General features: G+C 39.8%; 1 protein-coding gene across 11 annotated transcripts in view; it reads left to right on the top strand.

Annotated features, from left to right (window-relative positions):
- The window catches only part of PRKN (parkin RBR E3 ubiquitin protein ligase), a 1409627-nt gene that overhangs the window by 1202801 nt on the left and 188485 nt on the right, over positions 1-18341 (top strand). For all 11 annotated transcript variants that reach the window (XM_032162049.2, XM_058435658.1, XM_032162058.2 and 8 more), the window contains one exon: positions 5276-5425. In XM_032162049.2, coding sequence (XP_032017940.1) covers positions 5276-5425 — 150 coding nt within the window. The remainder of the gene's footprint in view (positions 1-5275; positions 5426-18341) is intronic.

Raw genomic sequence — 18341 nt, 5'->3', positions numbered from 1 at the left:
GCGGTGTGGATACAGTATAATTATTTTAAAAATTTTATGGGAGAATGAGTAGTAGAGCATATAACAACATATTTGAAGTTTTCAGAAATCATAGGCACAGTGATGCTATTGTTATTCTGAAATTGTGTAATGTGAGAAAAAGCAAATGAGCAATTATGGAATATTGTAATTACGTCATCTTCTGTGTTCTTGGGAACCAGTGTGGAAGAAAGGAGCAACAGAGGTAAAACAGAAAATGTTAAGTAAAAAGCTTGTAGTTCTGGGATACCTGTCCTTCAAAGTAAGAACTGAGAGGACTTAGAAACAATGACTAACAGGACCACTGAACATGCCTAGCACCCAATTTATGGTCTTGAAATTTTTAAGAAGCAGTGCTTCTTTTAAAAGTAGGCAATTCCTGGTCTGAGGCAGGAGCTGTATAAGATGAACCTGAGTAATTTTCCATAGCAGATGGCGAGGAAGCTATTGAATGGTGTCAGGATCATGTTATGGAAACTCAACTTGATGGGATTGCCATTGGCCAGAGATGAGATAGTTGTGCTTCAGGAAGGAAATCACTGCATTGGGTTAAAACACACTTCACACATAATATGTGTAAGTTTATGAGTTTATAAATGTTCATCGAAAAGAAGAATCAAATATTTTATCCTGTCTTTCCTATTCAAACAGTACCACTGGATAACCAAAAAATAGAATTAATTAATCATTCGTTAGAATAATTAATCTAACGAATAAATGAATGTTTGAATTAAAATATCATTTTTCAATCCCAATAAATTAATCTAGTTACTGAATATGAATGAGTGCTAAACTTTCAAGAAGAAAGACATTATGATCTTCCTGATAGAAGTACAAAACACCATCTATGAAGTGGTATTACAGAGAGACAGAAGAAGGACAAGGAGAAAGAAGAAGACAGAGAGATAGAGGGAGGGACAGAAAAAGGAGGAAGGGAAGAGAATGAAGGAGGAAGGAAAAAAGGAGGAAAAGAGAGGGGGTAGGGAGAGAGGAAAGAAGGCAGGAAAGAAGCTGAATTAAATGAAGCCTATACACCAATTATCAATTTATAGGAAACAATTATCAAGGTGCATTATAAACTGCAACATTGGATACACAGCAAAATGAAGACTGGGAAACTCTAGAGGTCACAAGTCCTGCTTTCTTCAACAGATAAATTGAAAGGAAAAAAAGACAGCGGAGGGTGATGGACTTTATAAACAACACGTCTTTAAAACAGACAAAATGAACTGTAGTGTTTAGAAATGAACCTTGAGTGATAAAGAAAAACAAGAAAGTGATTACAACTTTGGGAGGCTGAGGTGAGCAGATCACGAGGTCAGGAGATAGAGACCACCCTGGCCAACATGGTGAAACCCTGTCTTTACTAAAAATACAAAAACTAGCTGGGTGTGGTGGTGCACACCTGTAGTCCCAGCTACTCGGGAGGCTGAGGCAGGAGAATCGCTTGAACCCAAGAGACGGAGGTTGCAGTGAGCCGAGATTGCACCACTGCACTCCAGCCTCGTAACAGCGAGACTCCGTCTAAAAAAAAAAAACTATGGTGTCTTTTAGGAAGGGGTGAGGGTGTTATGATGAGAATAGATATACGGAGGGCTTCAGGCGGCCCTGGTAAAGTTCTGTGTCTTGGCCTGGGTAGTGTTTAAAAAGTTGGTCACTTTGTAATGTATTAAGCTTATTCTATGTGATATTTACAATAAAAAGTTCTTTGTTTTTTTTCAATATGGAAGGATTTGGACAGGTCAAGACAAAAAAGTAGGTTGAGCAGTTCGGTGGTGCAGAGCTGAGGGAGAGGGGCTTGGGGAAAACTGAGATCATTCATAGTCATATGCGGGTATGCGGGAGGTGAGCAGAGCTGAGGGAGAGGGGCTTGCTGGATCACACCGTGAGATCATTCACAGTCATATGTGGGAGGTGAATAGAGCTGAGGCAGAGGGGCTTGGTGGAAACTGAGAGTATTCACAGTCACATGCAGGAAGTGAACAGAGCTGAGGGAGAGGGGCTTGGCGGATAACTGTGAGATCATTCACAGTCATATGCGGGAGGTGATCGAGAGATGTCCTGCTTCCTTTTACAATTCCGGCAAAACTCCAAACTTAAATCCAGCATTCTTTCTACTTTGCCTTTGCAGCTCAGTGTTGGTGCAGAGAAATAGAAGACTCTGCTCACGAGTTTTCCTTTAAATCAATCATCTCTGACCTCAGGAGGGCCCGGGTGCCGCCCAGCAGTGATACTGACTTCCTCTGCCCTCCCCTTCCTTCGTCACTCATACGTTTCTTCCTCAAATCCCAGTACCCCCTCTGCCTGTCTGAACCTGGGCCTAAGCACTCAGTCGGGCCTCCACTTCCTAAGGGTGGCTGCCTTCCCTCTGAAGGCCAACCCTCCACACATCCTTTAGATCCCCCCTCCAACCTACTCAAGGACAGAGCTTTCTCTGGCTTAAACTGTCCTTCTGCACTTCTCGTCTCAGTCCTGCCTTCAGCACAGTATCATATCGTTATTTCTCCATTTTCGAAAATCCTTTACAACCCCAGAGTCCTATCCAGTGGCCACCCCCATCTCTGCTCCCTTTTTCAGGCAAAACTCCTTTTAAAAAGTGTCTATTCTCACTTCTTTGAATTTGTCTCCTCCGAGTCTTTCTGGACTCCACTCCAAAGGCTTTTGGCTCCATGACTCCACCGAAATGACTTTTCAAGACCGCAATGGCAGCCACACACCCAGCTCCAACCACAGCTCATCATGGCAGCCTCCTTGAGATGTGTTCCCTTGGCTTTCGGGACACCTGACTCCTCCTCAGTTTTCACCTGCCTCATAGGCTGCTGCTCCTCAGTCTCCTTTGCTGGTGTTTTCTCACCTTCCCTCTATCCCTTAGAGGTTGGATAATCACATCTAACCTCATAACACAGTCAGAGTGTCATAGATCTAACCTAGTGTCGAGCTTTACGAATAATTTCAAGGATGCAGGTAATCCTGAGACTCAGGCAGGACCTGGAGACGTTCAGGTCGCCAGCACGCCTCCTCAGGTCCTTCCTTGGCATTTGGGGCTGTGCTGTGGGCAAGGGTTATGTATGAAGCCTCTAAGAAATCTATGCAGTAATCACTCACATGCAATCTCTCAGTTATGTAAACTGTCTCATCATTCATTGCTTGATGAAATATCTTCATTGTATCCTCTGGTAATTGCACAGCTTATGACACTGTCCAGAGAACCTTACCCCATAAATTCAGAGATTCTAGTTTGCTTGCCATCCAAACACTTAGACCTCTTTTCTGGTAAAGGTGCTGTATGTGTATGCCATTCACATGTTTACAAGGAGGCCAGGTCATCTTTTTCTTTCTTTCCTGGGGACAGAAGAGTGAGAAAATGGATTAGAGGCTCAGGCTAATGACTTCAAAATTTGTATCTAGGACCCATGCCTGTCCCCTAAACTACACTTATTTATTCAATTAGCTACTGGAAATTTTGACATCATTGTGTAATAGCTTATCAAACTGAACATGAGCACAATAGAAATAATGATTTCATGCCTCAACTCCCTACACACACACACACACAGACGCACGCGCGCACACTCATACCCTTTCTTCTTCCACAGTTGTCCCCACCCCCACCCACCTCCTGTCTTCTCAGGAAACAGGGAAATACACTCCACTCACACTTGACTCCTCTTTTTCTATCACACCATGCATCCAACCTGACTGAAAATTCTGCAATTTCTCCCTTTAGTTTATACCCAGAATTCAAACACTGATCCTACCTCCAGCACTACCTTCCTGGTTGAAGCCAGTGCCATCTTTTGCGTAGATGTTGACATTAGCTCCTAGGTGCTTCTCTGCTTCCTGCCTACACCCTGGCCCTCCAGAGGGTATGCCGAACATAGCAGCCAGGTGGATGTCTTTAAAATATTAGTCAAATTATGTCATGCCTCAGCCTCAGAGTTCTGCAGTGGTTCTGGTATCTTCCAGAATAACAGCCAGGGTTCTAAAAGCAGCTGTCAGGGAACTACATATTCTAGATCTTCACAAACTCTCCAACTTCACCTTCTGTTTTTTCCCTCCTTGTTCACTCTGCCTCCGCCTCACTGCCCCCCTTGCTGTACCCTGAACAGCCAACCACATCAGCACACTGGGGCTCTGGCCCCTTACAGTGTTCTCTGCTTGTCTGGAATGCTTATTCCCCCAGGGATCCATGTGACTTGCATTTCTAATCTCCTTCAGACATTTGCTTAAAGGCACCTGCTTTTGTAAGGCATTCTGTAATCACCTCTTTAAATTGAAATCTCCACCTTCTTTGGACTCTCCCTCTTCCCTGTTGATTATTCTCTTCCTCACTTAGCACCATTGGAAATACTAGACATTCTAACCTCTCGGTATTGACTGTTACAGTGCTGTGGATGAAGGCGGAGAAGTTTGTTCATTCACTGCTATATCCCCAGCCCCTCGACAGAGTCTGGAATGTAGTAGGCTCTCAATAAATGTTGCATTATTTAATTAATAATCGAGCAAATCTATTTGACTTGATCTGAGTTTATATTACAAATAATGTAAGATCAAAAATGTAGGGCTGCCACAAAGAAGACCTTGAAAATGATCTGATGGAGTGTGGAATTTATTTGCAGGCTGGGGAAACCATTAAAGGAAATTGAGCAAAATGGTAACAGGAAGAAATGATGTCAGGGACACAAGAAATCATGCTTTAAGAATAAGAATAATGATAAAGGGAGAATGTGATTCTGATATTGTGTGGGCTGCCAACATTATGAGGTGGAATGCTGGACCGATTTTCAAAATAATTATAAAACCTTGTTGAATTTTAAATAGAGGCATGAAAATATATTGCTTTATAAGATTGATAGTCATGTATTATAAGCGTTCATCATTTAATGCATAAATATGTTTCTTAAAATGTATACGAAATAAGATTGTTAAAATATGGTTGGTAGAAGCAATCTTATAAAATACAAAACTTTGGAAAATCTATTTTCTGAAGACAAAAAAGCAAAAAGTAAACTCACTTATATGTCTTGCCAGTTGAATTTGGTAGACTTTTTCTACATTGAACCTTATTTGTCCTCCCCTATCAACCCCCTGGCCCTCTCCCTCCCCTACACACACACACACACACACACACACACACATACATGCATTATTTTACTGAAACTGGTTAACCAAGAAATCCTATACACTGTAGCTCCTAACCCTTTGGCTGAAATATGCAGTCAGTTTGAAAGCTCAATCTGCTTTTTGGGTTTTGCAGTACAACCGGTACCAGCAGTATGGTGCAGAGGAGTGTGTCCTGCAGATGGGGGGCGTGTTATGCCCCCGCCCTGGCTGTGGAGCGGGGCTGCTGCCGGAGCCTGACCAGAGGGAAGTCACCTGCGAAGGGGGCAATGGCCTGGGCTGTGGGGTGAGTACTGCCCACACCCCTGGGGCGGTGTGTTCCTGTCCTTGTTTGCTTTTGCACATGGGCTGGGATTATATTTTTATTTTATTTTCATTTTCCCTTTGGATTTAGACATCTTTGAACTTATGTATAAGAAAATAGATTTTAAATTCCTTTATAGGATTCCAGATTTGAAAATTTATGTATTTATTTTGGGGAAAACAGTTATATTAAGATTTTCAGCTTTGGTTGCTTATGGAAGTATTTACTTTAAGATGCTGTGAGCCACTAGGCCAGACTTTTATACTTTTCTCCCAGCACTCAGCTGATCCAGAGCAAAAATTTATTCTTTCTTCAGAGCTGCCTTTAAGTAGACAGGAGTGAAGGAGAAAGAATTCTCCATCAGTGACATCTTAGTGACATTGTTTGCCTAAGTATTTCAAGAAATAAAATGAAGGTTAATGTGGAAAACTTGAAATGTTATTGTGTCATAAAAATCATTTTAAATAGAGATGAACAAAACTAATGGTGTCTCTTATGGAAGCAGAATAAGAAATGTGGAAAATGTTTGTTCTAAGAGGTCAAACCATGTGACCTGGCCGGCTTTTCGAATGAATCTATGGCTGCAAGCTGATGGCTCAAGGGGGGAAGAAGCATAACTCAAACACAAAAAGGCTTACTAAATTATAGGTTAAAATGACAAATGGATAGTAATCTTGATATTACATTTCATGCAGCCTGGAAAAGTAAGAAAGTGTATGTGCATATAAAAGTCTATTGAATTTTGATGGGAAACATTTCTTTTACAATTGCAACTTCATGAGTTTTGTGCAAGAAGGAGCACAGATAGCAGAGGTGTATTAGCCAGTCTTGATTTGGGGCTGAGCGCTGTAAGTCATCTAGGAATAAATTAGCATTGGTTCCCCTTAGTAAAGCTTCCTGTATGTCATGCAGTGGAGCTCATAAAACCCTGGGTTGAGCAATGGAGTAGAGGAAGTGGAAGTTGAAAAATAATAAGATACCATGGTGCCTAAGTGGAAAGAAATACCTCTGGATTCATAATCGTGATTGCATTAGAATGAAAACTCAAGTGTTTACTCTCCCTGGAGACAATGGAAATCAGGACACACTCTCCAGCCTTAGTCATCATCATGTGCTGAATTATCTGCACTGATTGTGTGTGGCCTCAGCAGGTTGCCAACCTCTGGGATCAGAATGCTAGCAAATGTTGTCTCTTAAAATGAGCTTTTAACGAATTGTTTTTAACTACTGGCTAAATTGTGTGCTTCTGCCTGCTAATTGCCTACTGTGGTTCCATCCTCTAAAGCTGGATTTTAAGATTTTAACTTTCCTTAGGAGGTAGAGAATTTCATTGGCCTATCTTTTGCATTTGGTTGTTGACCTTGCGTTAAGAATGTTGAAGGGTTTATGTAATGTGAAATCTTGAATATCTTTATCTTCCCTTTTTTATACAAGTAAATAGTAAATAACATACATACTTAAACTGCAAATCATGGCAAATTATTTTAGAAGTGAATCAAAATGGTATAATATCTTTGGATTAAAAGAGTTTGCAGGCAAGCTTTACTTAAAGGAGGATAGCTATGTTCTCAAGGTTTCTTTGTCCTTTGGCAATTCTAGGTAGTGTATTCTTACTTTATTTTAATTTGTTTTGATTTGTTGGTTTTGGAGGTGTGTTTGTTGGTTTGTATATTAGTTATCTATGACTGCATAGCAATTCCAAATTCTAACAATTTAACATGATAGAAAGGTATCATCTCACAGAGTTTCTGAGGGTCAGGAATCACCCATGAGTGGCTTTGCTGGGTAGTTCTGGCTCAGGGTTCTGCCTGAGTTTGCAGTTTAGCGGGGTCACAGTTATCTGGAGGCTTAACTGGGGCTGGAAGATCTACTTCCAAGGTGGCTCATTCACATGACTGTTGGCAAAAAAAGTCCTCAGTTCCTCACTGGCTGTTGTCAGAAGGCCATAGTTCCTCACCACATGGCCCTTGTCTTAGGCTGTTTGTCCCCATGATGGCAGCTGACTTTCCCCAGAGCAAGTGGTCCAAAAGAGAGAACAGAGAGAAGCTACAGTGCCTTGTAGGACCAAATCCCCAAAGCTGCACCTGTCACTCTCACTTTATTCATTAGAAGTGAGATACTAGATCCAGCCCGCTCTCAAAGGTAAGGGAGTTGGGCTCCATCTTAAAGAGCATCAAAGAATTTATGAACATATTTTAAACCACCACAGTTTGCAATTTGAAGAAGCTGAAAAAAGAACAGAGAAGTGATTTTCTAAAGGATACACTGAACTGTATGCCTTCCTTTCCCTCCCTGTCTTTTTGCCCCAGTCTCCATACACTTTTGCAAGCTTATGTCCATTCCCATTGCTTTGGCTTCTCAGCAGACATAAATTGACCTCATCATTGCCCTTTGTCTTCAAATCCCAAACTTTCACAGAAGGATATTCACCTAACTTAAATGCTAAAGGAATTCCACAATGATTCAAAAAGGAGGTTGTGTTGAATGTGTGAAGTTCAAACTCTGACTTCACAAACTACTAGTGGTTTTCATCTTTCTCAGTTTCCTTATCTCTAAAATAGGATATATATGAGCAACTCTGTATAAAACTATTGTGAATACTAAATGAGATTATAAATGTAAAATACTTAGAATAGTTCCTGGCATAGAGTTAAGTGCAGATTTATTTAATATTTAATCAAAAGCTTAATGAATATTTATCCAAATCTCACCCAAAGACCCAACATTCAAGGAAGATTGCTTACATGGCTTTCATTGGATATACTCTTACGAATAGTCTAGAATCCAGGATGTAGCCAGATCTACAGCAGGAAACTGGGCACCTAGACCTTATTATTTTTAGCCTTTCAAATAATTGCTTTTCCTAAATACTACTTTGCCATGATGCTATTTGTTTATATTATGATCATTACACAGGAAATGTGATGCCTGTGGTTCAGGACATCCCAACAGACTTTTCCACAAGGAACAGTGGTGACTATTCAAGTCTGATCTGAGTACCAGGCACACTTATGCTTGTCCTGAGGAAAGTTGCCTTTAAGGATTTTAAACCAACTGATAAGGTTTTCCTCTGAAAGTTGACTGCTAGAAAATCTAAAGCTACATCTGTGGACTCCCTATAGCATATATAGAGGTCATAAACACAATGGATTTGGAAACTGGTTTCCTGACTTTACTTGTTTCCTTCTTTCTCTTCCCCTTTTCCTGATACATGTTGTTTTGCTGTGGTTTGTACATCCTTGTAAGCTGCCCATCTTTTCTGGGTTTAAGGAGTATAATGGAAAGCCATTGTCTGGAAGAAATTGTGGTTAGATTATGTCATTTCAGAAGTAGAACATGGCCCAATATATAAAAGTTAGAAGAAGATGAATCTCTTTTTACTCTTTGCTCTAACGGTATGGACAATGAAGAACAAAATAAGCTGCCTCGGGGAGAAGTGAGTGCCTCATTCAATACATCGTTCAAGGAAAAGTCATTGGTAGCAAAGCTATAGAAGAATTACAGAGTTCTAGATGTGGAAAAAGCCCTAGACATCACTAACTCCAGTGATTATCAGGATGTGGTTCACAGATTTATTCTAAGACACCTATGAATTCACCTGTGCTTAATTTTTTTCCCTCCATTATCAAGATATAAAAAGTACAACTCTTACTATCTGGGTATGCAAGAAATGTTAGCTGTTACAAAAAAAATGGCGTGTAAAAAAGTTGAAAACCAAATTCTCTGTCATTTGTGTGATTTAAAATTTTTCGGAGCTAGACACCCATGTGTTGAGCTCTAGGCTCCAGAGGATTCTAATCTTCTAGTCATTTCACCCACCACCATGCGCCTGGGTGGTCTTCCACACAGCTATGGTGTCTGTTGTATATCCTTTCCATCTGAAGGCTTCTGTGTCTTTAGTTGAGCTCCTGTAAAACAGGTGCTATAGTTAGTATTTATGACTCTTTTGTTCAAACATATGGGAATGTCCATTGGAAAATCAGATTCCAGACACTTTGCTCCACTGTGTCACAGGCTTATCTGTTCCCTGAGGAGCAATGTACCTTAACTAATAAATGAAGACCGGGATTTCCATTTAAATGATGATGTCAGTCCACCTAGGAAAGTCCTGATAAATGTAGGATGATCCAGCAAATTTATTACCATTATAAAGAATTATTTGAAAGTACTACCACCCAGGATTCAAGCTGCAGTGTTACGCTGGTTTCCTGTCTTTATATTCCTGTCCTAAGCCTTTTCATTCTTCTTGGTGAATCATGTATTTGGTGTTTAACATTCATCAAGTGTATGAATGAATGAATGAATGAATGAATACAATAAATGGTTGAGTGAATCGTAATAATCTAGGAGTAATATCAATAAGCTATTACTTCTATTTTCCGATATTAATCATAATTTATCCCAGTATTAGAACTGCTTACCTTACCCCAACAAAGAGCTCTTTGAAAAATATGTAAGCACATTTATATACTTATACAATATACAGTGTTTTAATAGCACACATACTATATAATTCAGAAAACCAAAATAACACTACGTTCAGGGATCCACAAAAAGTCCATTCGAAACCGGAAAGTACTGCAGAATTTACAGAATTGATGTGCTCTATCAAAGGCTACATACATGGCCAAGTAAAGAGTACATTCTGATATGTAAAATGTCTTACTCTTGGGAGGACTGAGATTTCAGTTTTGACTCAGCACAGCATATTTTTACCTAGATAGAACGCAACAGAGGATGTATTTTGGTATCAAATACTAGTCTAGCCTCACTCTGCTAACCCTAGATCCTATTTTTACTACTGCTCATAAAAAAATTAATTGATTTCCTGAAGGATTCATGTTATGCATTATTCTTTTTCTCTGGCCTTATTGCTATTCATCAGAACTATCTCACAAACTTTTATGACTGATGCAAAATGTTGACATGTTTAGTGCTGGAAAACATCAACAAAATATGGAATACATTATACTCACTGACCTGGGAATGCAGAAAGCTATGGCAATCAAACCTTCTGAGTTCTCTATAAATAAAACACCTTTATCTTATTTGATGTTGTCTTGGGGTATTATATGTCTGGGTGATAATTTATTAAAATAATGATTTGAAATTGGATGAGGAATTTTCTGTTTTTAATTAGAAATCCGGAAACAAAATGTGGCAACTGCAGAAAAATACACATTTAAATGAAAATAGAATTTCAAAAATCATGTTAGTGAACATAAGTTAAGGAAATGCGATAGAATTTCTTAAGGCATCTATCTAACAGTCACTCTGTCCTTAAACACCATGCTGTGTTGTTCGGAGGCAGATTTATCAGGGAACTAATGAGGCGTTCACCTTGGGCTCCTCACTTGCATGGACCCTTTCCAAATCCTCTTAACCATGTTCATCTTCTTGCATTGATTTTCTTAAAAAGGGTTTCAAAAATTATAAAAATGAAGTTGTAAAGCCTCCCTCAAATGTGGTTTTAGACCTGTGCAAGTATAGGATATGACCTACTTCATGCAAAGAAATGTGTATATGTTTTTGGTGAAAATGGTTATTTTGAACGACTTATAACAACAGCATTAAAATACTGTTGGAGGTTTTAGTGAAATGAGAGTCTGAACCTCATTTTCAGCCTTCACGTAGGAAAGGAGTCGATGAAGATAAATTATGATGATACCTACCCTTTTACTCAAAGATTTAACTAATTATTGAATTTAAAATCCAAATTAACAAATAGATGTGAAGCTGTTTTTTCAATAGGTGGAGCTTGGAAAGAGAAAACATGTAGATGATCAATATTTAATAATAAAAGGAAAAAAGAAAATGGTTACTTTTCTTATTCTTTAAGCCAATTTTAATTTTTTTTGGTAAAAATATGTAATTTAATTAAATTATGCTTAGATATTTTTTAAACCATATTGAGTTTTTTTAAGACTAGAGATTAAAATCTAGTCTCCAAATATATGATGTTTTCAGGGAGACACCAGAAAGAACAGGTGTTTCTCAGGATGACTAACTGTGGGTTCATGAGCCTTCACTCCAGCTGTCCCCATGCAAGTTTGCCTCAACCACCTGGACACTCCAGCATGGAGAGAGTGGAATCAAATCTTGTTGGTACTTTAAGATTTGATATACAAGATGTTCTTCATCAAAGAGCATTTTAAAAAAGAAAGTCGGTGTTATGAAATGTCAAAAATATGCAGTCCATGTTTATTTGACATGTGTCCAAAAATCTAATTTAAACTCGAAGATCAGCTCATTTGCAGATTGGAAATAAGTCTTGCTAGACTTTCTGCCTGTGAGACAGCTTGAAGTGCAAAGATGGAAAGCTTTGGAGAGCATTTATTTCAGTTAAAGAAACTGTTCACAAATGTACAAACAAGTTCTGCATACCATTCATCTGGAAAGCATCTATCAGTTGGCAGACATTCCTAGAAAGTGTTCTGTGATTTTGAGGTACAGCTGATCTTTGATGAGCCACTGGGAGTTGAGGGGTGCCAACCCCTCCTGCAACTGAAAGTCAGCAGATAGCTTAAACTTAACTACAACGATCCACTGTTGACGGGAAGGCTTATCAATAATATAAATGGCTAATGAGCAGGTATTTTGTATGTCACATGTATTATATACTATATTCTTACAATAAAGTAAGCTAGAGAAAAGAAAACGTTACTAAGAAAATCATAAGGAAGAGAAAATGTATTTTCTGTTTATTAAATGGAAGTAGAACACCATAAAGGTCTTCACCCTCATCGTCTTCATGTCGAGTAGGCTGAGGAGGAAGAGGAGGGGTTGGTCTCACTGTTACAGAGGTGGCAGAGGAGGAAGAAACTCTACATACAAGTGGACTTACGTTCTAACACATGTTGTTCAAGGGTCAGCTGCATATAGAAAAGTATATTTTTTAACCCAACACAGACCACTAGCCATTCTTATTGTCTTTAGCCAGTTTTTGTTGAAATAAAGGTAAATATGAAATAATTATACTGTTGTTTTTTTTCTTTTTGAGACGGAGTCTCGCTCTGTCACCCAGGCTGGAGTGCAGTGGCGTGATCTCAGCTCACTGCCATCTCCGCCTCCCAGGTTCAAACAATTCTCCTGCCTCCTGAGTAGCTGGGATTACAGGCACGCGCCACTATGCCCAGCTAATTTTTGTAAATTTAGTAGAGAGGGGGTTGCACCATGTTGGTCAGGCTGGTCTCAAACTCCTGACCTCAGGCGATCCACCCGCCTCAGCCTCCCAAAGTGCTGGAATTACAGGCATGAGCCACCGCATCTGACCAATAATTATACTCTTTCAAAATCGTAAGATCTATCTTTTTGAATAACGTGTTAGAAACTCAGTTTTATGGCAAATCGATTGGAGAAACTTCTTTATAAGCTGCAGAGAACTCAGAACAGTCCTGAAAACAGACTTCTTGTGAAGATTGCATTGTTTCTGTGCATTTATTTTGGTCATGCTCTGAACTCTGTCTGGAGCTGTGTGTCTGACATGGCAGCCTTTAGCCACATATGGCTATTTAAAAGTAAATATAATTAAAAAGTCAGTTCCTCAATCACAGTAACCACATTCCAAGCGCTCACTGGCCATACATGGCAAGTGGCTACTGTATTGAATAGTGCAGATATAGCCCATTTTCATCACTGCAGAAAGTTCTATTGGACAGTTTCGGTCTGGAAAAAGACAGTTATGCCTGTCCAAGGAGTAACATTTGCAAACTCAAGGTTTCCTGTGTTTTCAACACAAGCACTTTGAGCTATTCAGCTGTAGTTGAGGGAAAAAAAGAAAAAAACTTTCCAGAAATTAAGCAATTTCTTGACTACAAAAATATAGAGCAGCATTTTCCAGAGTAGGGGTCATGCAATCCAGGTTCCAACAGATGCTGCCAGGAGCAGGGCAGGAGTTGGAGTACAGAGAGATGGAGCAGAGATCTGCAATCCAAGAGTTGGAGGCACCGGGTAAGCCAGATTAAACCAATTTCTTTCCTATAGGACTTAAAGCTTTCAATATGCAAACACATATTGCTTGGACAAGCAGAACAGCACACTCAGCATTTCCTAAACTCTATAGAGCAAGAACTACCTTTTGTGTGGTACATTTTGTAAGACAGGTGTTTCATGAAGCAACTTGGGATTCAGATGGCTTGCTTTATTTTTTTAATCCATAGTGCTGAGTTGCATACTGCTAGTCACAATGAGCAAGTGATACCCAAAAATCAGAGCCATTAGGCCCCCAATAGTTCGTTTTTGTAGAGAACTAATGAAAGTATGACTTTTTAAATTATATGGTTTATTTGCCTCAAATGTGTTTTTGAGACTACAGTTTATTTTTACAGTAAAATCTTTTTCTTTCTAACACTGCCATTGATATATATTTTTATGGGTTTAAGATCAATTAGAGAAGATGGGATGAAATTCTGTGATCATGTGTGCTTAGTAACTCTTCTTCCAAGGGTTAATTAAATGAATATGAGAGATTTTAAAAATTCATAGAATAACTTATATAATGATAAATAAAATATTTTCATAGGGCGTGTGTCACCATGTGTCAATCTCAAAAACATTAACTGCATGGGGTATTATAATAACAACAAAAAATGACATGTAGATTGTGTTTTTGTTTTCCATGTCAGAAGAAGTGCTTCTGCAAACAGTGAGAACAATCCTAAGGATATAGTGCTTGGGTCCAGCCCAGCTGGGGCAGACCTGGGGGCCCCCCACCAGATAGGCAGCTTGCATCTCCCCAACCCCCAGCATTCTGAATGGTGATCTTTCCCTTTCCAGCACTATTTTGTAATAGATAAAAATATGGAAATGATCAACTTTTCCATAGTATTATAGCAGTTAAGTATGTTCTTGACATAATTATACAGTGGAATACAATACTCTGTTACGAAGAGTAAGGTCAATCCGTGTCCTGATACGGAACCACTTTTAATACACAGAATGAAGTAAAGACAGCATGAAAAGGGGATCCATGCACATGAGTGTATAAGATATTTTCTGGAAAGAATCAAAGACACCCTGGGAACAGTGGCTGCCTTTGGGTAGAGGAAGTGATGATGTGAGGGAGGAAGCTTTTACTTTTCAGTTTATAACCTTCTAGAATGTTTGAGGTTTCTGAACATGTAGTTGATGGTTACTCAGGGACTGAGTTTATGAATTACTTTTTTTTTAATTAAACTTAGTAATGTTATATGTTAAAAATAAAAGCAATGTGACCAATAATTAAATTAGGTAGAATTTTACACCTTTTTAGGCATAGTGTTTCTTTGAGGTTAAACTTAGGGAGAAGGAAATATGCTTTTCACTGGCAGAGACCGAGGGCACAGAAACCAACTCCATGAAGCCTCGCTGCTGTTCCAGAAAGAGCCAGGCGTGCAAGTGGCGGTCCGGCTGGCCATTCTTAAACCTGGAATGCGTCAGGAGCAACTCTCCTGTTATACCCATGTAGCTGAATGTCATTTTTTAACGAGAATGAAGTCCACTGGGAAATTTAATTTACCTTCGCAAAATAGGGTCTCTGAAACATGTCACCAAATGTATTCAGCAGCCAATGCAAATCAGTGATGTTTTAATTAAATTACACAAAATGTTTAAATAGTTTAAATAGTTCTCACATTATAGGAAAACATATCCCAATGCTACTTTGCACATACCTGTATTCTAGCAATCATCTTCCTACAGGGAATTTTAGTGTTGTTTTTGTTCAGCTAGTGCCCCTTGAGGGTAAGGGCAGAGATTGTCTAGCATATGCCAAGAACATCGCATGTTAGCCTCATGGCATGATGAAGAAGCAGCACACCCTCACTCTTCACACGAAACAGGAACACCAAGGTCAGTGCTAAGTAACTGCTGTTATTCCTGTTGTTCATGACATTTAGGCAGAGTTCAAGGGAGCCCACACAGCATGAGCACTCAGGACTAGAGTGACAGGCATTTCTCTCGCTTGTCCAACATTCCACTGGGAAAGGCTAAGTCGATCAGTTATTCAGTCAGCTCTCTCTACAAGCTCCTGGGAGGGAATAGGGCTTTTCCTGGGTAAAGACCAGCCAGTCCCATGGGCACTGGTCTCCAAGGATCTGCAACAGATGTAGAAATCACATTTCCTAGGATTCCAATAAATGCAGCCATTTTTCCTCCTTCTCTGCTTGGCATCTCAGTGGGCCCCAGGGTTCTACCAGTTGAGGTCCTCAAAGACTCACTTTTGCCTCTTTTGCACCAAGAAGTGGAAACATGTAGTGTCCCCTGGGCAAATCTGATCTGGCCTGGCTTGACCTTTAGTCTCACCTCCCCTAAGATTTGGAGGTCCTTAGGAGGTACCCCTGGCAGAACTATCCAAGCCTACCATACAGGCCTTTGTCCCCACTGTCCATTAAGAAGTTGATGTTGTGGATAGGGACTAAGAAGGAGATTTCTTAAAGTCCAATTTATTTAAGAATTTTTTTCAAGGAGAAGGAAAACATCAAGTAACTACAAGGCCATGGATAAGGCCCAGGTCAAATGTATAACCCTTGCCTGTCTGTTTGCCCGTTCTTGAACCAGGATCAGAAGAAGTGTACAAGTGAGAAGGAACCCAGTCAGAAGGAGATAAGCCTCACTCTTGCACTCTAGGAGGTAATTTGTCAAGCAGGCCTATTGCTGCACTTCCAAAAAGCAATTTTCTTCCTCCTTTCTGTAGAAGAAGGCCAAGGATGCCTGTTTCTTTCTCCAATCAAAGTTGCCTGTTACTCTCCTTCAGACAGAAATAATATTGTTCCTGACACACATCACATTTTTCTTCACAAAGCCCTGTTGGTTATTGACAGAGTTCAGGGACAATCTGGGAATTTGATGCCAAGTGATTTTTTCCCAATTCCTCTCAAGATATTAGTGCTAAACTGGCAGGGCTGTAATTTGGAGGAAGTCTGTGTTCACTCTTCCTGTGGCCACCTCCCCATGTAGACGAACCCAGTCCACTTGCAGAATGTGACGTATCCCTAAAGAATTTTTACACATATTATCAAATGCAAGCTTTTGATAGTGTCCTTCTAAGAATTTGAGGCTGGGCGCAGTGGCTCACGCCTGCAATCCCAGCACTTTGGGAGGCTGAGGCGGGTGGATCACGAGGTCAGGAGATCGAGACCATCCTGGCTAACACGGTGAAACCCCGTCTCTACTAAAAATACAAAAAATTGGCCAGGCGAGGTGGCGGGTGCCTGTAGTCCCAGCTACTCCGGAGGCTGAGGCAGGAGAATGGCGTGAACCTGGGAGGCGGAGCTTGCAGTGAGCCAAGATCATGCCACTGAACTCCAGCCTGGGCGACAGAGCAAGAATCCATCTCAAAAAAAAAAGAAGAAAAGAAAAGAAAAAAAAAAGAACTTGAAGCGTTGTTCTTTATGTGTAGAAGCCTGCATTTTGACATGCCCTGATTATTTGAAGGAAATAGAAGAGATAGTCCAGTCAACTTATATTAGTCATTTGCATCAGAAATAAGATGAAATTTTATTTGCTGGATTTTTAAAGAATGTAGAGCTTGGAATGGATGTGTCCCGAAAGAGAAATTTCCCAGTGATTAATCCACCTTGTTTAGAGCATTCATTTAAATGGTTTTACATGTAAATAGGAAGTACATAGAAAAGCTATGTATTCAGAAGATAGCTGCTACTTGGAAAGAAAGAAATCTAAATCAAAGTAGGCTTCTCAAAAACTCTTTTATATGAAGACATGGCTGGGCTTTGTATAAGCAGTATTGTATTGTTGTAAAGTTCAGAAGATGCTTAATCAATAAGAAAAGTTGAAGTAGAAAGATAGGATTAAAGAGATAAGATCTTTGTTAGACTAAATCTATTGACCCAGAACTTCCTGTAATGGGATGGATGGGAACTGCTTCACATTGTCAATGTAACAGAGGTTTTCCATCTCAAAATTGCTGTTTGGAGGCTATGTCACTGTGTCTATTTTTAGTTTCTTGGTCTAAAGAAACCAAAGATTGGTTTTGCAAGACCTCAGAAAAGCACAAAACTTCCCTTGTAAACATGAGTTAGATAAAACACTTACTGGGTATGCTTTTAATATTCTGAGCATCACATTAAACGTCATTGATGTATAATCAGAAATCTGCAGGGACACAAACTACCTCAGAATGTGAATAAAATAGCCAGCATGAGACCGACTCTATAGGCTATTTACCTTCCCTGTACAAACAGAACTGCTTGCTGATAGAGCATGACCCCCAGCACCTGGCTGTCAGCTGGCAGGGGCAAGTTTCTATCAGGTCACGGTTAGAATCTGTGTGTGCACAGCAGACAGACTGTAGACTAAAATGTCGGTTTCCCTCCTGACGGCCATCTCCCTCTTTCTCTTGCTAACAGAACAGACTTTTTTTTTTTTTCAAGCGTGGACCAGTTTGGGAAATGACCTCGTTTTCCAGGTCAGTGGTGAGTTCTGAGTAGTCTAAACCAGTCTTGCTAATCCCTTGACCCTTACTAGTGATCAGGTTTGAGAAGATCCAGGCCCTTCTAGAGTTCATTGCCCTACTGAGTTCATCAGCTCTGACGCCACTCCATTGTTGGACTGCCTGTTATGGGATATGATACATTTCCTTTCTATTTAAGCCAGTTAAATTGGGGCTTTCTGTTTCTCCAGTCAAAATCTCTCAATGGGCACACAGGCATTTATTTCTCTTAATAATGACCAAAGGAATTCATTTACTAAGGACTTTGGGCAGATATTGGTAAAAAAAAAAAAAGAAGTATTCGATGAGCGCTTTTTAGTAGCAAACAAAATCACCTCCAGATTATTATATTCCTTAATATTGTTGTGTCTACTGTAACTGTAATCAGCAATAAAAAAAATCTTTTTGTTCCTCTCTGGCTGAATGGATTGTAGTAGGCTCCATTATATTATTCTGACATTAGTTCCATGG

Source organism: Hylobates moloch, unplaced genomic scaffold, assembly GCF_009828535.3.
Source record: "Hylobates moloch isolate HMO894 unplaced genomic scaffold, HMol_V3 SCAFFOLD_2, whole genome shotgun sequence".
NCBI lineage: Eukaryota > Metazoa > Chordata > Mammalia > Primates > Hylobatidae > Hylobates > Hylobates moloch.
This window is presented reverse-complemented; position numbering and strand designations above follow the sequence as displayed.